General features: G+C 51.1%; 1 protein-coding gene across 2 annotated transcripts in view; it reads right to left on the bottom strand.

The window, feature by feature from the left end:
* The window catches only part of BICRA (BRD4 interacting chromatin remodeling complex associated protein), a 100,812-nt gene that overhangs the window by 26,241 nt on the left and 53,694 nt on the right, over positions 1-20,877 (bottom strand). For both annotated transcript variants that reach the window (XM_034946664.3, XM_055103491.2), the window contains exons 2-5: positions 6,189-6,290; positions 3,335-3,380; positions 3,188-3,230; positions 1,034-1,099 (exon numbers count right to left, since the gene is read on the bottom strand). In XM_034946664.3, the coding sequence (XP_034802555.2) occupies positions 1,034-1,099; positions 3,188-3,230; positions 3,335-3,375 (150 nt within the window). In that variant the 5' untranslated portion in view covers positions 3,376-3,380; positions 6,189-6,290. The remainder of the gene's footprint in view (positions 1-1,033; positions 1,100-3,187; positions 3,231-3,334; positions 3,381-6,188; positions 6,291-20,877) is intronic.

Raw genomic sequence — 20,877 nt, 5'->3', positions numbered from 1 at the left:
AACCAACCTGCCTCCTGGGATGCCTGTGAAAATTCACTGATGTCACGTGTGGAGAGTGTTTAGAACCTGAATGGGGATCTTAGGGTATACAAAAATGATGGTCGTGGTAAGAAGTGTGATCACAAAATAGTAACAGGATCACCACTGTTACTGGGCCTGTAAATAGACCAACGTTATATAATTACTGCATTTCCTCATCATTTATATTATGAAAGATAAGCTATTTGGAATATGATATTATAGCTGTGAGAACTAAATGAAGATGACAAGGAAGGGCTGGTCGTATATTAAGTGTTTGGTGAATGCATGTTCTGATGATGAAGAGGGAAGGCGGGGAGGGTGAGGAGGGGGAAGGAGGAAGGGGAGGCGGGGAGGGGGGAGGCCGAAGGAAGGTGGGGGGAGGAAAAGGTGAAGGGGGGAAAGCAGCAACAGAAGAGGGAGAAGGAGGAAGGAGGTGCCCACCGTGGTGTGGACAACTGGCACTTAGTCATGGGACCGGCATAGTCAGGCACACGGTAGGTGCTCAATAAACGTCCTCTGCATTGGCCACTCTGGGCTTTTCTCAGCACCCATATTCACTGCCCAGGTGAAGACTGAAGTCTGCAGGTGAGGAGGCCCCTCCCCTAGGTCACACCCTGCCATGGCTGAGTTGGGCAGGACCCTAGGCCTCCCCCAGCCCTCTGCTCTCCAGGAGTGCCCCTGTGAACCCCACAACCCACATCCGCTTCAGCTCCCCAGAACCACTCTGCATGAGCCGCCCCAGGGCCCCAAGGCCTCGGGGACCCTCACCTCTTCCCCGAGGGGTCTGCAAGGCACAGTCAGCCTTGTCCATGTCGGCCCCCCACAGGGTTCCCCAGCTCTGCTCCCTCCTGCACTGCCAGGATGGTCCAGCCACCCTGGGTGGCCCACCCCCGCCCTCCTCCTGTCAACAGCCCTCAGGAGATGAGCCCAAGCCTCCCCTCTTGGCTTCAGGGCCCTCCTCCCGCTGGCAGCCCCAACAGCTCAGGCAATGATCGGGAGCCACAGCACTTACCCCAGGACCTTCATAGAAGGCACTTTGGGCCTCCCCGGGATTATCCAGGAGGTCATCACTGTCAAGCTGCAACAAGACCCGCCCCATCCAAGGTCAAAAGTCAGCAGGGCAGGCCCATGCTCTGGAGCAGAAACCAATTTTGGGTCACTCAGGACAAAAAGACAAGGGTTGGGATGGGAGAGGGCTGGGGGTATGGGGGAAACTCGCCTCCGAAAAGAGGCCCCAAAGGCAGGGGCTTGGGTGCCTGCCTAAAACCCAAGGCATCCCCAGCACTGAGTCCCCGAGCCTGGCCTGCGAAGCGATCCTGCCGTGACTGCCTCGAATTCCGGAATCCTGCCTTCACGCCTCTGCCCAAGCTGCGCCCTGCCACTGCCCCCCCAGTCTCTCCAGTAGCACAGCCTTCAGGAGTGGTCACTCGTGGTCCAATAGCTCCTGTCCCTTCTCACTAAGTACTCCTTTCCCAACGCAGCCTGAGTGCCTGGCACACCTACCATCCGGGCACCTGACAAGCCATGCGGTGCCATCTCTGGAAGGGCAGGGCATTCTCAGATGCTTAGCACCATCCTTAGTGCCCAGAACAGGCCCTGGCATCCACGTATGTGCCCAGTGAATGTATGTCCATGGCTCGGGCTTCCCTAATTTCTTGTTCCATCTGGACATCTCTCCAGAACCCGAACTTGTACATCCACCAGCACCACCTGGACTTCTGGAATCTTCCCCAAATTCCCAACTTCAGAAAATGGCACCAGAATCCACTCAGTTGCTCAAGCCAAAATCCAGGAGCCATGGTGGACACTCACTCCCCCTCAACATCGAGTCCACCAGCAAGTCTAGTTGATGCCACCTCCCAGATAGATCCCAAATCCAGTGCCACATGCCTCCCCCACTGCCTGCACCATGGCCCAGGCTGCCATCATCCCATTGCTCATGCCTCTGCTCTATAAATTATTTGAAACCTCTCCTTTCAAGAGGTGGAGCTCAATTCCCCTCCGAGTGCTGGCCAGACTGACTGATTAGCTTCTAGTGAATACAGTGTGATGGGAGGAAGGGTGTGGGACTTTGGAGACTGGGTCATTAAGGGCACTGCGGGTTCCTCCTGTGTCCTCTCTCGGATCACTCGTTCTGGGGGAAGCCAGCTGCCATGCTGTGAAGACACTCAAGCAGCACTATGGAGAGGCCCCCGTGGTGAGGAACTGAGGCCTCCTGCCAACAGCCACAGGAATGAGTCCTGGTGGAAGCACATCTGCCAGCCCCAATCAAACCTTTGGCTGACTGCAGCCCCAGCCTACAGCTTGACTGCAACCTCATGAGAGTCCCTGAGCCTGAACCACCCAGCTAAGCTGCTCCCAGATTCCTGACCTTCAGACACTGCAAGAGCTCTAACAATTGTTGAAGGCACTGCATGCTGGGATAATCTGTTACACAGCCATAGATACTAATACAGCTGCTCAGAGCTCAACAGACTTCTACTTTTCCCCATTTTGTTCCGTTCTCTGAGAAGCAAATCAAATATGGCATTCTCATGTTTAAGGGCCCATCAGAGCTGCCTGTCACATTCAGAATAAAAATAACAACTCCTCTATCGGGCTTCCAGGCCTACATAACCTGGTGACTTTTACCTACTACAGTCTCACCTCCTACTAGTTTTCCCTTCAGTTTGGCCCCATCAGCCTCCTTCCTGTTCCTCAACCATGCCAAGCTCTCTCCCACCTTTGAACTTGCTCTTCCCTCTGCCAGGAGCACCGGGCCTGGCCACCTACCTCCCTGTGATCCTTCAGGTCTCACCTTCAATGTTACCTCCCTCGTGTGACCCTTTCTGATCACACTATCTAAAGGAGCCCCTGGGACCCATTTATTTTCTTTTAAACCTCTTTCATTGTGCAAATGACATTATTATTTTTTATCATACTCTACATGGTCCTTTTCACCATTACCTTTATTAGTGACTGGTTTCTTTGTTTCCCAAGGAGGTGTCCATGGCAGGAGGACAGGGGATTACCATGAGTTTTGCTCATGGCCGTAACTCCAGTGCCTGGCGTTAGAAGCCACAAGGCAGATGGCTACCTCATCAAAGGGACATGTCTCTCCCTGTCCCTCACTCCCAATTAGACAGCCCCCCACTCAGGGAATGCCTCTCCCTGCGCCCATGCTTACCTTCTCGGATCCATGCAAGAAGTCATTGAGGGCCTGTGGGTCACTGGAAGAGAAGAGGAAGAGACGCTGAGGAGGTAAGGAGCTGGGGAGGGGAGGGAAGGGAGGGGGTTGAGACAGAGGGCAGGGGGTGGGGAGCCCGTTACTCACCAAATCACGTCTAGTAAGCATCTCCCATCCTCATCATCCATCGCCACTGGATGGGGTGGGGTCAGGAAGAGGGCGAGGGAGACAAGGTTAGATTTTGGCAGCTTGCCTGGCCCCCTCCCTTCAGGGGAGCCCGCTGGAGGGGGTCAGAGTTTCTGTTCCCTTGAGTCCATGGGGATAGATGGGGACAAGGAATACCTCCCAGGTGCCCTCCCAGCCAGAAACCCCTGACCAGGGACAGGGTCCTTTTCCTCCCACTCCAACTCTCCCAGCACCTGATGATGATAATGATGATCTCAACCGAGACTAAGTGAGTCCTGACCATGCCTCACACACACTAAGCTAATCCTCAGGGTATCCCAGGAGGGGTCCCATGGCCCGTACTTTGCAGATGAGAACTGGAGGCACCGGGAGGGTCATCCTCCGTCTCCCAGCAAGCAGGCAGCAGAGCCAGGCCTGGAACCTAGGAAGCCTGGCTCCTGAGCCCTGCTCTTCACCACCCTGCTGTCCTGCAGACATGAGGCGTGTGGTGGGGGTCTGTCCTACATATAAACGGGTGAAGGAGTGAGGGAGCCAGTGTAGACAAGAAGGGCTTTGTGGCTCAAGGCTCTGGGTGACCCTTGAAGATGTCTGCAATGTGTTCCCAAGGAAGGGGAGGGTGGTGGGGAAACTGAGGCAGAAGCAAGGGAGAGGGGCTCATGAGGAGGGGCGCTCTGAGTCAGAGAAGCCACCGGGGCAAGGCTGAGCCCTATGGTCTGAATGATGAGGATGAGGATGGCTAACATTTGTCGAGTGCTCGCTAGGTGCCAGGCACTGTCTGAGCACTTCAGCAATGTTAGCTTGTTCCACCCCCATAGGGAAGGGATCGTTAGTCCCAACTGACACCAGGGGAAGCAGGTGTTTTCTGTATTTATTTACCCATCCACCCTCCCATCCATCTAGCCTTCCCTCCCCTCAAACACCCCTCCAAATATTCCTCCAACCCTCCAAAACATCCCTCCCTTCCCTGCCTCCATCCATCCATCCATCCATCCATCCACTTCTTTATCTTTCCAAACATTTCTCCAAACATCCAACCAGCCCTCAGAAACATTTAACTAGCCAACCCTCCCTCCAAAGCTTCCTCTTTCCTCCCTCTAGCCATCAGTCTCTTCCTCCCTCCATCTTTCCATCCACCTACCTACCCATCCCTCCATCCTTCCACCCATCTACTTACCCATCCTCCATCCTTCCATCCATCTACCTACCCATCCTCCATCCTTCCATCCATCTACCTACCCATCCTCCATCCTTCCATCCATCTACCTACCCATCCCTCCATCCATCCACCCATCCCTCCATCCTTCCATCCATCTACCCACCCATCCCTCCATCCTTCCATACATCTACCTACCAATCCCTCCATCTTTCTACCCATCTACCCACCCACCCCTCCATCCTTCCATCCATCTACCCACCCATCCCTCCATCCTTCCACCCATCTACTTACCCATCTCTCCATCCATCTACCTACCCATCCCTCCATCCTTCCACTCATCTACCTACCCATCCCTCCCATCCTTCCATCCATCCACCTACTCATCCCTCCATCCATCTAGCTACCCATCCCTCCATCCTTCCATCTACTTACCCATCCCCTCCATCCTTCCATCCATCTACCCACCCATCCCTCCATCCTTCTACCCATCTACCTACCCATCCCTCCATCCTTCCATCCATCTACCTACCCATCCCTCCATCCTTCCATCCATCTACCTACCCATCCCTCTATCCTTCCAAGCTTCCATCCAAGCACCCCTCCTTCCCTTCTGCCAAATACCCACACAGACCCATCCTTCCAGCCACTCATCCCTTCATTACTTCCTGCACCCTCTGCCCCCGTCTCCTCCCAATGACACACACAATACACAATGGAAAAGAAGACCTGATCCCTGAATGGTGGGAATTTACAGCTCAGGACCGTGGAGTTCCCTTACCCTCTTTTTTTGTTGGAGTAGGGGGTCCCAAACCTCACTGACGATGTGACAACTGCCACGGGTCACCATTCCCACCCAAAAACCCCACATATAAAATCTTACATGCACCCTCAGCTGGTTCACAGCCCCTCACCCTGACAGCATACTCTGAACTCCCCTAACAGGGGCCTCCTCAGTGCAACCCCCAAGTCCTCCATCCCCAGTGCTCAGTGACATTATGAAGAGCCCTGGCCAGGGACCTCCCACAGTGGGCTGGGGTGTATTTGCTGAATCAAGTTGTGAAAAATCTGATGACACACGCATGTTTCACGCCAAAACATGCATGTGGGTAAGAAATGTGACACATACTTTTCCAGGGTTCACGGATCACCCTCCCTGCAGCACAGAGACACATGCATCTCCAGAGCCCCACACGCCAATTACTCTACCTCTCAGGGGCTGGCTGTGGGGAGTGTCCCCAGGGAGGCGCCTCCCGGGCTCTCGCTGCTTTAGAAGTGGTGAGGACGTACTTTCACCACCTGCTCCACATCCCAGCCCCACCAGGCTTCCTCCCCCTGTGTCACCAGGTCCATGGCCTATGAGCCCCTTCCCTCCCCAACCCGCTCACAGAAGGCATGCAAAGGCATGGTCTGCAAAGAATCTGGAGAAAAGGGGAAAGGGGCAGAGAGAAAGATTTTGCTTGCAGCTAATGCAGAGGCAGGGTGATGGCCCAGATGACCCAGGGGGCCCAGGTGGGAGAAGAAAGAGCCAGAGATATTGCTTTGCCAGGCTCTTCCAGGAAGGAATGCTCCTTCCTCATCCAGGGGCCAAGGTGGTGCTGGGGAGGTGGAATGAGGGACGGTTGCCCCTCCAGGAATGAACAGGGATGCTTCGCTGGTTACCTGCGCTACAAACGAATCATGAAGGGAAGGAGGGGCGTGTCCACTCCAGGTCTACGCGGGGCCCCCAGCTGGGGACTTGGAAAGGGTCCTCTTGGGGGCCAGCTGTGGAGAAAATGAGAGACAGACAGTGAGTGAGAAAGTCAGAGAAAAGGAAAAAGACGTGGTCAGAGACGGACAGAGCTATGGGATGTAGGTGGGAGAGGGATGGACAAAGGAGGGGGATGGAAGAGAGACGGGAGGCTGAAAAGGCAACATTCAAGGGAAGTTTAAAAAATTTAGAATCACACAAAATGGCTGGCGCGGTGGCTCACGCCTGTAAATTCAGCACTTTGGGAAGCTGAGGCAGGAGGATCACTGGAGCTCAGGAGTTCGAGACCAGCGTGGCTAGGCAACACAGGGAGATCTTGTCTCTACAAAAAGAAAGTTTTTTGGCTGGGCATGGTCGCTTGCCTGTAGTTCCAGTTACTTGAGAGGCTGAGGCAGGAGGATCGCTTGAGCCCACGAGGTCAAGGATGCTGTGAGCTAGGATAGTGGCATTACACTCCAGCCTGGGCGACAGTGAGACCCTGTCTCAAAAATAAAAAAATCTGGCCGGGCACGGTGGCTCACCCCTGTAATCCCAGCACTTTGGGAGGCCAAGACAGGTGGATCGCGAGGTCAGGAGATCGAGACCATCCTGGCTAACCCGGTGAAACCCGGTCTCTACTAAAAATACAAAAAATTAGCCAGGCGTGGTGGCGGGCGCCTGTAGTCCCAGCTACTCGGGAGGCTGAGGCAGGAGAATGGCGTGAACCCGGGAGGCGGAGCTTGCAGTGAGCCGAGATCGTGCCACTGCACTCCAGCCTGGGCGACAGAGTGAGACTCCATCTCAAAAAAAATAAAATAAAAATAAAAATAAGAATAATTTAAATAGAACAAAACCACACTATACATACTATTATCCCATATATATACTACATATATGTAGCACATACACTATAGCATATAACATTATACTATGTCATTTACTGGCACTTCAGTATAACAAAATACAGCCAATTCTTGCTATTTGCAGTAGTGAGGTTCTAGAAAGTCACCGTGAACGCTGAGCCGCCGCTCCTGGGGAAAATACAAGGCTAGGTTCTTGCCAGGTTCTGGCCACTGTATTTTCACCCATCAATCGATACATCACCTTGACTTATATGCGTTTCTGTTTGAAGCCATCTTATTTAATCTATATTGTTGATTCATTCATATTGAACTCATGGCTAACAGGACTATAACTCCCACCTGAAGGAAGCTTCTCTAACACAGATATTTTCTCCAGAAGGCACATCACAGCCTCACTGCCCTTAGGAACACTAGATTTCTGCACCCTGCTTGTAGCCATTTTATTTTATTTTATTTATTTATTTTTTTGTGTGTGTGAGTCTTGCTCTGTCACCCAGGCTGGAGTGCAGTGATGCGATCTCGGCTCACTGCAACCTCCGTCTCCCAGGTTCAAGTGATTTTCCTGCCTCAGCCTCCCGAGTAGCTGGGATAAGGCACCTGCCACTATACCCGGCTAAGTAGAGACAAGGTTTCACCATATTGGCCAGGCTGGTCTCAAATTCCTGACTTCAAGTGATCCACCCACCTCGGCCTCCCAGAGTGTTGGGATTACAGGAGTGAGCCACTGCGCCTGGCCTAGGAGCCATTTTAAACAGAGAAATCACCAATAAGAAGCACAAAGACAGCCGGGCGCGGTGGCTCATGCCTGTATCCTGGCACTTTGGGATGCTGAGGCGGGCAAATCACTTGAGGCCAGGAGTTCGAGACCAGCCTGGCCAACGTGGCAAAACCCTTTAGTCTCTACTAAAAATAGAAAAAATTGGCCAGGCCTGGTGGCGGGTGCCTGTAGTCGTGCCTACTCAGGAGACTGAGGCACGAAAATCATTTGAACACAGGAGGCGGAGCTTGCAGTGAGCCGAGATCGCACCACTTGCACTTCAGCCTTGGTGACAGAGCTAGACTCCGTCTCAAAAAAAAAAAAAAAAGACTCACAAAGATGTGAAAAATGTGGCACTAAACAGATTGCAAAAACGACACTGCTTTGCAATCTGAGCTGAAACAAGACATCAGGCCCCACCTCAGCTGGGAACCTGCATGTCAGGCAGCTCAATTTTTTTGGCCACTCTACCCACTTCTGCAAATGATCAGCACCGTTTTGGGGTTACCAGTGTTCGCAAGTAGGTGAATTCGCAAATACGGGATCTGTGAAGAACAAGGACCGACTATGACAATGATAAACCACGCTGACTGCGGGCCCACTATGTGCTGGGTGCTGGTTTAGGTACCCCACATGTACAACTCATTTGCCTTCCCTAAATCCCGAAAGGCAGGTGCTTCTGTGATCCCTACTCAGTAGATGAGGAAATAAGCTCAGCGAGGTTACTCATCTGGCCGAAATCCTGTAGCTGGTAAGGGGTCAGGCTGGGAAATTTTTTTTTTTTTTTTTTTTTTTTTTTGCTTTTGTTGCCCAGACTGGAGTGCAATGACGCGATCTCGGCTCACTGCAACCTCTGCTTCCCAGGTTCAAGCGATTCTCCTACCTCAGCCTCCGGAGTAGCTGGGATTACAGGCATGCACCACCACGCCCAGCTAATTTTTTATATTTTTAGTAAAGACAGAGTTTCACTATGTCAGCCAGGCTGGTCTGAACTCCTGACCTCAGGTGATCTGTGCCCCCTTGGCCTCCCAAAGTGCTGGGATTACAGGCATGAGCCACCGCACCCCACCCAGGCTGGGATTTCAGCCCAGGCAGGCTCACTGCAGAGGCCTCGCCCTTCACCACTACCCGACAGGCGACCCTCTCCTGCTACTTCTCTCGTAGGATCTGAAACAAATACAGCAGAATGTTCAGGCACTATCGCGGGGCTGGGTGACGGGGGTGTGCGTCTCTGTTATCATTTTATGAATGCCTGGGATGCTTCGGATTGGAAAAGGAGATAAAGGGACTGGCATGGAAGGAGGAGGAAGGAACAGGAGTGGCGAGTGGCTTTCTCTCTTCCTCTGAGGTCCCAATCCCAGAAAGAGCTAGAAAGCAGATGTCGCAAGACCCTGGAACACAGGATTCTTTTCCTCTGGAATGCGGGTGCCCTGTTCCTGCCTGGCCTGAAGGTGTGCACGAGCTCCCAAGATGAAGGGTTCACGTCTGTTCATGCCTCCTCCCTGGCTCTGGTAGGTGTGGCCCAAGCTCTGTGCACGACCTACCTACCAGCAGAATTAGAGACAGGAGGGGATGCAGCTCCCGTGAGGCTTCTGCAAACCAGTCCCGAGGGTGAATTTCAAAGTGGAGGCTGCAGAGCTGTCTCTGAGGATTTTGTATTCATGTGCTTTCATTCCAATGACAACACTAAAGACATGAATAGGGCCAGGCGCTGTGGCTCACGCCTGTAATCCCAGCACTTTGGGAGGCCAAGGCGGGCGGATCACAAGGTCAGGAGATCGAGACCATTGTGTGAATGGTGAAACCCCGTCTCTACTAAAAATACAAAAAATTAGCCCGGCGTGGTGGTGGGCGCCTGTAGTCCTAGCTACTCGGGAGGCTGAGGCAGGAGAATGGCGTGAACCCGGGAGGCGGAGGTTGCAGTGAGCCGAGATCGTGCCACTGCACTCCAGCCTGGGCGACAGAGCGAGACTCCATCTCAAAAAAAAAAAAAAAAAAAAAAAAGACATGAACGGGAACTTCCTGGGGAGAGGGAAACGGTCCGTGTTGTGACCAAGGTGTGGTTATGTGAGTGTTCAGAATTTAACAGCTCGGATTTTTGTGTTTCAACACAGGAAAATTTTACTTCAAAGAAGTAAAAAGGAGGGAGGCATGGTTAGCTCACACCTGTAATCCCAGCCAAGGCAGGGAAACTGAGGCAGGAGGATGGCTTAAACTCAGGAGTTGGAGAACCAGCCTGGGCAACACAGCAAGATCTCATCTCTACAAAAAATTTTAAAATTAGCCAGGGGGTGGTGGTGGGCACCTGTGGTCCAATCTACTCGGGAGGCTGAGGTGGGAGAATCACTTGAGCTACAGAGGCCAAGGCTGCAGTGAACCAAGATTGCACCACCACACTCCAGCCTGGGCGACAGAGTGAGACTCCATTTCAAAAAGAAAAGAAGGCCAGGCGTGGTGGCTCACACCTGTAATGCCAGCACTTTGGGAGGCCGGGGTGGGAGGATCAACTGAGGTCAGGAGTTCAAGACCAGCCTGGTCAACATGATGAAACCTTGTCTCTACTAAAATACAAAACAGCTGGGTGTGGTGGCACATGCCTGTAATCCCAGTTACTCCGCAGGCTGAGGCAGGAGAATTGCTTGAACCCAGGAGGCAGAGGCTGCAGTGAGCTGAGATTGCGCCACTGCACTCCAGCCTGGATGACAGAGCTCAAAAAAAAAAAGAAGAAAAAGAAAAAGAAAAAAAGAAATTGGGCGAGGGGCTGGGGTTACTACCTGCGCATGCTCACAGCAGGAATCAAGTGCACCTTGACTGATTCTGAGGCTCCCATCCCTGGGCTGCCACTTCCCGTTCCCAGCCGTGTACCCTAAGACAAGTTACTTATCCCCTCTGTGCCTCCGTTTGGGGAGGATAACACTACGTCCTCCATGGGACTGTTACATAGGAACACCTCTAATCCATGTCCTAAAGTACTTTGTAAGCAGTGTGTACGCTAGTTGTGATCATTTTAATTGCCACTGTTGATGAGATCTAATGGGGCGACTCCCAGAGCTTTTGGGCCACAGCCCAGTGAGGCTGGACAGAAGTCCCCGGCCCCACTTTGGTGCTGTTTGCCGCACATGGCCTGTGTGTGTATCTGGAAGGGTTAACAGATCTCCTGCTTCAGCCAGGTACCAGGGTTCTTTGAATCCTTCCAAACACCCTGGTATTACCCCCATTTTCCAGATGAGATAAACGCAGTGGAAAAGAGCAGTTTTGGGGGCGCTGCGGCACCTGCACTGTGTGCACCCTCACCAGGCCAGCTAGGTGTCTTGCTGCTCTCAACCCAGCAGGCAGGGGAAGCCTTTCAAGACACACATGAAGATTAAAAAAAACAAAACAACCAGCCAGACATGGTGTTGCACACCGGTAATCCCAGCTACTCAGGAGACTGAGGCAGGAGAATTGCTTGAACCCAGGAGTTCGAGGCTGCAGTGAGCTGTGATCGTGCCACTGCACTCCAGCCTGGGCAAGACAGCGAGACCCCATCCCAAAAAAAACAAAACCAAAACTTTAACATCAAATATCATACATCTGTCTGAGGGTTTGGTTGTTTACTGTGTGTCTCCTCTACCGAAATGTCCCCCAGGACAGGAACTTTTGCTTGTTTTGTCCCCTGCAAGATCCCTGGGGCTGGCACATTATGTGGCATACATTAGGAGCTCAATAAATATCTGTGGGATGAATGAATGAATTTGCAGAGGAAATTAAACAAATCCTTTCATTTATTCAAGAGGCAACCTGCTGAAATGTACATTTAGTAGGCACCTACTGTGTGTCTGGTGGGGGGTGCTGAGGACAGCAAAAGGGCAGAAGCAGACCCCATCCCTGGCTTGGGGAGCACAGCCGGTGGTTCTCAGCCAGGGAGGGTGCTGGAGACCTCTCCCCTACCCCCCACACTCAGAAACTTTTGAAACAGTGACTGAGGTTGCAGGGTGGGGAGGCGGGGGGGTGGGGGTTGAAAACTAGTATGCAGGGTTGCGGACCCAAAATTGTCACCAGCACCCTGGAGACAAGCCCTGGTGTGGCACACTGGCTTTTTAACCATCTGTCCGCTGCCCCCCACCCAGTGGGCCTGCTCCTACGGAAAGATTCTCCTTCCATGAGATGGAGTGGGCGCACTGTGTCTGTTCAGAGCAGAAGCTTCAAGAGCCATCACATAGTTCCCCTGAGTTCCAGAACAGGGCGGACATGTGGCCAGAGCCACAGCCAACCCCCAGCGGGCACACACACGAGCGAGAAGCCAGCCTCTGCCACCACGGACCACTGCGAACCGGGCCCACTCATCACTGCGGCATCACGCAGCCGAAGCTGCCTGGCACACCCTGAAGAGCCCGCATTGCCTAAGTGCTTCCGGGTACCAGCCCCTGTGCTTACTCCATACCCACCGATCCCTCCCCATCCCCACGGAAGCACTGCTGATGCACATCTTACAGGAAAAGGAGACTCGGAGGTGGTCAGGACACTTGCCCCAGATCGCACCATGGGACCAGAATTTGAACTCAGACCCTGTGATTCTGAAGACCTCACTCTTCACCACCACACTATAAAAAGCAGGAAAGGCCGGGCCTGAAAACCACAACCAGCTCCAGAGAACAGCCATGATGCAACAATGACACAGTGTCCTTCCAGAAAATTGTGTGAATTCCTCCTCCACTTGTAATGCAATCGGAGTTTTGCGCTGTCATCAGGAGCTGTGCAGAAGCCAGGCTGCTAGCAGGATACGGAATTAAAAGGGCCAGCTAAGCTCCACAAACAGGCAAATTTTAATTTCCCAATATAAATTGGAGTAACCTCAGGTTGCCTGCCAGTAATACAAAGTCTCCAGAACGATATCATTTGCTGATAAGAAGTGCAAATGATGTGGCAAAGTCTATCTGTTGCTTTTCAAAACACCATTTCCCCACCTCTCCTCCTCCGCTCGCAGAAGCCTGACTCTGTGCAGGGTTAACACTTGCCAACGCTAAGATGTAAACAAAGACTGTTCTAGGCCAGTCTTTCTCAAACTATGGGTCATGCCTTTGAAGGTTGTGAAATCAAATTAGCAGGTTGTGACCAGGAACTGCTTTAAATAATTAAAATGCATGGAATGGAATGGAATGGAAGACATTAACGTGTATCGTACATGGTAAGAGTGAGTATTTGAGAAATTGGTTTCAATAATGTGTGTGTGTGTGTGTGTGTGTGTGTGTGTGTACTGCGACACAAAGAAACATATTTTGGACTGTGAGTTGTGGTCAAAATAGCCTTAAAATAATTGAACTAAGCCAGAGGCATTCCTATCTCCTTTATCAGACACTCACTTTCCCAGCCTTTCTTGCAGTTAGAGTAACCACAGTTGTGCAAATAGTAAAAACCGAAGTGTACAGACAGGTTCTGCTCAGTGAGACTTTCAGGGAAAGTTTTCCTTCCAGAATACAAAGACAGAGTTTCTCCAGAAAGACAGTCTTTTGCTCCTGCTTCCAGTTTTGAATACAGTTGAGATGACTAGAGCTGTGGCAGCCATTTTGCAACCATGGGACAACAAACCTGAGGCTGAAAAGCCCACCAGCAGAGGATGGTTGATGGGAGCTGACAAAAAGACCGTGTTCTTTTTTTTCTTTTGAGACGGAGTCTCGCTCTGTCGCCCAGGCTGGAGTGCAGTGGCACAATCTTGACTCACTGCAACCTCTGCCTCCCAGGTTCAAGTGACTCCTGCCTCAGCCTCCTGAGTAGCTGGGATTAGAGGCACGCGCCACCACACCCGGCTAATTTTTGTATTTTTAGTAGAGACAGGGTTCACCACGTTAGCCAGGCTGGTCTTGAACTCCTGACCTCTAGTGATCCACCCGCCTCAGCCTCCCAAAGTGCTGGGATTTCAGGCGTGAGCCATCGCGCCGGCCTGACTGTACTCTTCATAACTCTTCATGGGCTGCCCGCCTCCAAACTTGTTAATCCTTATGGTTTAAGCCACTATGTGGTTTCCCATTATTTGCAGACAAATACAACCTGACGCAAAAAGAGCTCCCATTTCTGGATTTTCTTTGCAACCCATGGCAAGGCCTCTCACATGGGTCAAGGGCTGTTCTTTGTGGGTCACTGATTAAGAAGAGAGGTCAAACAAAATGTGAGAGGGCTGGTGGAAAGGGGATCTGAAACAAAGGCCACTGTGGTTGATTGCAAAGTGGCCAGAAATTCTCCTCCCTCGTCCCACACTCTTTGCAGCTCCTCCTATTAAGAAGTGGGGTCTATGACTTCAGCCCTTGACCCTGGGCTGGCTTCTTGACTTGCTTTGGCCAACAGAATGTGGTGAAAGTGATGGTGTGTGATTCTTTTTTTGAGATGGAGTCTTGCTCTTGTTGCCCAGGCTGGAGTGCAGTGGCATGATCTCGGCTCACTGCAACCTCCACCTCCCGGGTTCAAGCGATTCTCCTGCCTCAGCCTCCTGAGTAGCTGGGATTACAGGTGCGTGCCACCACACCCGGCTAATTTTTGTACTTTTAGTAGAGACGGGGTTTCACCATGTTGGTCAGGCTGGTCTTGAACTGACCTCGTGATCTGCCCGCCTCGGCCTCCCAAAGTGCTGGGATTACAGGCATGAGCCAAGGAGCCTGGCCGATGGTGTGTGATTCTGAGCCTGGCACACTTCCAGTCTTTGCCCAGCTGCCAGGTGAAGAAGCCCAGGCTGGCCTGCAAGAGGATGAGAGCCACGTGCCCATCACCCCATCACCCCAGCTAACAGCCAGCCAAGCCCTAGACGCAGTCACCAGCTGTCCAACAGCTGACTACAGACACCCAGCCCAGGCCAGAAGCACCTAGCTACGCCCAGTCCAAATTCTAACCGTTGGGATCATGGTTTTCTTTTTTCTGTTTATTATTATTTTGATTTTCTGAGACAGGGTCTCGCTCTGTTGGCCAGGATGGACTGCAGTGGTGTAATCACAGCTCACTGCAGCCTTGACTTCCTGGGCTCCAGGGATCCTCCCACCTTAGTTTCCTGAAGAGCTGGGACTACAGGCGCACGCCACCACATCTGGTTAATTCTTTGTAGAGACGGGGTCCCACTATGTTGCCCAGACAGGTCTCAAATGCCTGGGCTCAAGCGATCCTCCCATCTTGACCTCCCAAAGTGCTGGGATTACAGACATGAGCCACTGTGCCCAGCCAGGGCTGTGTGTTATGTAGCGACAGCTCACTGATACAGCTCTCTCTGGGGACTTAGGAACCAAGTTTGACCCCATATCTGACTCATCCAAGTTTTATCCATCCCACCTCCCAAATCTCTCCAGTCAGTGCCCTCCTGTCCATGACCACTATTCTGGCCCAAATGTAGTAAATGTATTTCTCTCATCACCCAGCCTGGGTTCACATTTGGCTTATTCACATCTGGCTGCTCCTGCCATTAAAATACTCAAAAGCTGACCTACCGATTGGTAAATAAATGCTGCCCAAGCAGCCTCAGCTCCTCCTATATGCCTGCCCCACACTGGACACCGAGATGCCATGTGTAAACGACCATAGAAAGCCCTCCTCCCCGGCCCGGCTCCCTCTGGCCTCTGCTCCTCCCCGCGAACCCCCTTCCTCGCTGGCCACCGACTGGACCTGCCCCAACTACGAGTCCAACCTCTGCCTGGGCCACGTGGCTATGAGCCCTGGTGTTTGGGAGTCTGGGCATTTGATGGGTCAGATTCTGTCCCATGAGCCCTTGGCTACGGCCACCTCCGACTTCATCATCTTCGTCACCCCAGCCAAGGTTGCTGAATGCTAAGTACTTCGTCTTTTTTTTTTTTTTTTTTTTTTGAGACGGAGTCTCGCTCAGTCACCCAGGCTGGTGTGCAGTGGCGTGATTTCAGCTCACTGCAAGCTCTGCCTCCCGGGTTCACGCCATTCTCCAGCCTCAGCCTCCTGAGTAGCTGGGACTACAGGCGCCACAACCACGCCCAGCTAATTTTTTGTTTTTGTATTTTTAGTAGAGACGGGGTTTCACTGTGTTAGCCAGGATAGTCTCAATCTCTTGACCTCGTGATCTGCCCGCCTCGGCCTCCCAAAGTGCTGGGATTAGAGGCGTGAGCCACCACGCCCGGCAAAGTGCTTCATCTTACTTCATTTCATTCTCACAGCAACACTATAAGGCAGATGCCATTATCCTCATGCCCATTACACAAATGAGGAGACTGAGGCCAAAAAGGGTTGGGTACTTGCCCAAGGTCACCCAAGAGCCAGGATTTGAACCCAGCTGAGACTCCTAAGCCTGTGGGAACTACATGATGATGCCAGCCTGGCCTTCTCTCCCTCCACCCCCCACAGCACAGGTGTACTACAACAGGTTCCCCACCTCTGCCAGTCACCTGGCCAGGTCCTCTATCCCTTTAGTTGTCCTGAAATGCCTCGAATGAGTCATTCCCGTGAACCTTGGTCAGACAGACAAATGAGGTGATGTGTTCACCTGGTACGTGGACTTAACATGCTATGACGCCTAGAAGTTAAGCTCTTAGGATGTATTTCCAAGGCCTTTGTAGTGAGTTGAATGGTGGCTCCCACCACAAAAAATATGTAAACATCCCAGAACCTGTGGATGTGGCCATCCTTATTTGGAAAAAAGGGTCTTTGTAGACATAATTAGATTAACAATGTTGAGATGAGACTGTCCTGGATTATCTGGGTAGGCTCAAAATCCTATGATAAATGTCCTCTTAACAGCAAAGGAGAAGTCACAGAAGAGCAGAAGGCCACGTGAAGAAGGAGGCAAAGCTTAATGTCACGTGGCTACGAGCCAAGGACCACCTAGAGCTCCGGGGGCTGGACCAGGCGAAGAAGGCTCTAGGCTCTTCCCTAGAGCCTCCCGAGGCAGCACAGCTCTGACAACCCCAGTGGCCCTGCTAACACCCTGATTTTGGACTTAGGGCCTCTGGAACTATACGAGAATAGTTTTCTGTTTTAAGATCCTGCATCTGTGGTATTTGTTACAGCGACAATGGGAAACTAATGTACATGTAAGTTTCTAAGACAGAGACGCATATAATACGTACAGAGTATAGAAGATATATATGTAGCCTGGGCAACACAGTGAGACCCCATCTCTACAAAAAATTTTACAAATTAGCCAGGTATGCTAGTGTGCACCTGTGGTCCCAGCTACTTGGGAAGCTGAGGTGTGAGGATTGCTTGAGCCTGGGAGGCTGAGGCTGTGGTGAGCCAAGATCATGCCACTGCACCACAGCCTGGGTGACAGAGGGAGACCCTGTCTCAAAAAAGAAAAAGAAAGAGAGAAGAGAAGAGAACGTGTGTGTGTGTGTGTGTGTGTGTGTGTGTGTGTGTGTGTATGCACCACCATGTACAGCTGCACAGGTTGTTCACTGCACAAAGGAATCCAGACAAAGGGGCAAGTGGGGCATCAAATCCAGTCCAGGTTCTGCTCACACCTATGAGCCCCAGAGAAGGGTGGCATCCACATGGAGAAAGGAGTCCCCTTTCCCAATTCATACAAAGGACACACCACAGAGTCATGCCCTCTCGGACAAAGCACCATTTTCAATTGCATGAAAAAGCCCCGTAAGAGCTGGCTGGGCCCTGGATATGTAGCCACTTGCATGATGTGTCTATTTTAAAGCTAGAAAAGGAAAACAGGGAAAAAAATGTTGATTCTTCACCCACCTCCACCCCTGTTGGGAAAGACAGAGAAAGAGCAATTTGAAGAGCAATTAAAATCTACACCATCTTTATTTTTAGTGACCTGTAGAGCTCTAAAATCATTGAATTAGTTTAACCAAATAAAGTGGGCCCCATAAAGCTTAGACTGCTCATAAAGCGACTGATGTCTAGCTCTTAAAAGCCTATTTTATACAGGTAGTTACAAACTAGAAATGTTTTGTGCGTCTTCTCTTTTCCCTTTTCACCATTTGACGCTGTTCTAAATACAGCTATAAAGCTGCAGTCTTGCCAAGAAAACCAGGTATCTCAAAAGGGTTTGGATTTTTCTCAATGCTGGCTTATGAGAAACAGGAAAAACCCTGGGAGAGGGTAAAGTACAGGCATTCGGGGTGGGTGGCGGAAATACAAAAGAAATGATTATGTTCACCGGACACAGGGACTCACACGTCATCAGGCAATGAAGCAGGCTTCGAATTCAGGGGAAAAAATGCAGCTAAGGGAAGCAAAGGGGAAAACAAACGTTCCCCAAGACGTGCACACGGGTTTGTAGACCACTGGTTCCTAATACAGATTTGAGAATCTGGGAATCAGCAGGTCCCGGTGCGGCCTGAGACTCTGCATTTCTAATGAGTTCCCAGGTGATGCTGATGCTGCTGGCACAGACCACACTCTGCGAACCACTGTTCTAGAAGCTGCTGCTGCTTTTTTTTTTTTTTTGAGACGAAGTCTCATTCTGTCACCCAGGCTGCAGTGCAGTGGCATGATTTCAGCTCACTGCAAACTCTGCCTCCCCGGTTCAAGCAATCCTCCCGCCTTAGCCTCAGGAGTAACTGGGATTATAGGCACTTGCCACCACGCCTGGCGAACTCCTGACCTCAAGTCATCTGCCCGCCTCAGCCTCCCAAAGTGTTGGGATTACAGGCATGAGCCACCACGCCCGGCCTAGAAGCTTCTGTCTCTTTAGTTTTCCTTCTGGGGTTCTTGTTCTTGTATCAAACACAAGCCACCAGTTCCTGGTCAAGGTCCAGGCCCCTGACCAAGTGGTCCCACTGAGTCTTCTCTGAGGCTCAGGAAGGCTAATTTAGAAGTTGCCCAGGGTCTGATAAACACTTCCAGCCCCAACATCCTGGTCAACAGAGGACAGACCATAGTGAGTGCAGACCCCTGCTCCTTGGCCAGAAACTTCCTTCCTCAGACTCCCTTGCAGCTCAGAATGGATATGGGAAAGTTTTCACATTTGGCTAAAAAGGCAGAATCTTGTCTTGGGAAGACTGTTTGCTCCCTCTCCTTCTTTTTGCTTGAAAGACTGCTGTGAATATAATGACAATGACTGGTGCCGCAGCCGCCATTATGCATTCCTGAGGGGAAGGTCAAGAGAATCAGAGGTTCCCTAGCAAAACAGACTCAGGGAAAAAAAAAAACGAGAGAGAGAGAGTATAAGAGGGACACTGACCTACTGGCCTGACAATCCTCAGCTGCCAAACATCCCTGGAATGGCCTTCTCCTAGACATCTTGTCCCAGAAGAGAATTAAAGCCTGGATTAAGTAAAGTTAAATATATACCAACTCTATGACCCAACAATGTCACGCCAAGGTATTTACTCAAGGGAGGTGAAAAGTATGTCCACAAAAGCACCTGTACAAAAATTTTCACAGCAGCTGGGCATGGTGGCTCATGCCTGTAATCCCAGCACTTTGGGAGGCCGAGGCGGGCGGATCACAAGGTCAGGAGATCGAGACCATCCTGGCTAACACAGTGAAACTCCGTCTTTACTAAAAGTACAAAATATTAGCCGGGAGTGGTGGTGGGTACCTGTAGTCCCAGCTACTTGGGAGGCTGAGGCAGGAGAATGCCATGAACCTGGGAGGCAGAGCTTGCAGTGAGCCGAAATCATGCCACTGCACTCCAGCCTGGGCGACAGAGCAAGACTCCATCTCAAAAAAAAAAAAAAAAAATTTCACAGCAGCCTTATTCATAAAAGCCCCTAACTGTAAATGGCACAGACAGCCATCAACAGGTAAATGAATACACTGTTACATCCACAGGACAGAATACAGTTTGGCAGTAAAAGGGAATGAAGGACTTCTACAGCAACAATACAAATGAGTCTTAAATGGATCATGCTGAGCAAAGGAAGCCTGGCACAAAAGTCTACACACTGTGTGAGTCCATTTGTGCAAAGATCTAGAACATGGGCCTGGCGCAGTGGCTCACGCCTGTAATCCCAGCACTTTGGGAGGCCAAGGCAGGCGGATCACTAGGTTGGGAGATCGAGACCATCCTGGCTCTACTAAACTCTGTCTCTACTAAAAATATAAAAAATTAGCTGGGCATGGTGGTGGGCACCTGTAGTCCCAGCTACTCGGGAGGCTGAGGCAGGAGAATTTCTTGAACCCGGGAGGTGGAGGTTGCAGTGAGCCGAGATCGCCGCACTGCACTCCAGCCTGGGCGACAGAGCAAGACTCCGTCTTTAAAAAAAAAACCAAACAAATCTACAATATCCAGAACTGACTTATAGTGGGGGAAAAATATCAGACGTGTGGCCGCTTCAAGGGAGGGATGCAGGAATGACTGGGAAAGGCTATAAGGGAGCCTGCTCAGATGATGGACGTGTTCTCTAGCTAGAGCTGAGTGATGCTTACACAGGTAGTATTTGTCAGAACTCAAGCTGCGCACTTCAGTTTTGTGCATTTTACTGCACATAAATTAGAACCCAGTAAAGCACCCCTAGCATGTAGAAAAAAAACCCCTGTGCAATTGATTGTTATTCCAGGTGGCTGTGTTCTATATATTACAGAATCTAAAAAGTGACTGTGAACATTGGATTAGCAAATACTTAGACATTAACCATGTCTCCTGGGGGAAATACAAAGTTAGGTTCCTGAAAGCCTCTGGCCACAATGCTTTCACCAACCAATATAAAACCTTGGCTTATGTGTGTTTCTGTTTGAAGACACCTTATTTAATGTATAGTTTTGATTCATTAACACTGAGCCTCACATCAGCAGCACCCTAACTTGTGCTGAATGCAGTTTCTCTAATACGTGTATTTTCTCTGAAAGGCACGTCACAGCCTTCTCATTGTTTTTTTGAGATAGGGTCTCACTGTTGCCCAGGCTGGGGTGCAGTGGTATGAAAAGAACTCACGGCAGCCTTGGCCTTCCAGGCTCATGTGGTCCTCCTAGGTGTGCGCCATCACGCTTGGCTAATTCTAAAATTTACTTATTTATTCAGAGTGTGTGTGTGTGTGTGTGTGTGTGTGTGTGTGTGTGTGTGTGTGTCGAGACAGGATCTCACCATGTTCCCCAGGCTGGTCTCGACCTCCTGGGTTC

Source organism: Pan paniscus, chromosome 20 (genome assembly GCF_029289425.2).
Source record: "Pan paniscus chromosome 20, NHGRI_mPanPan1-v2.0_pri, whole genome shotgun sequence".
Classification (NCBI taxonomy): Eukaryota; Metazoa; Chordata; class Mammalia; order Primates; family Hominidae; genus Pan; species Pan paniscus.
Note: the sequence above shows the minus strand (reverse complement) of the source record. Positions and strands in the feature narration are given on the sequence as shown.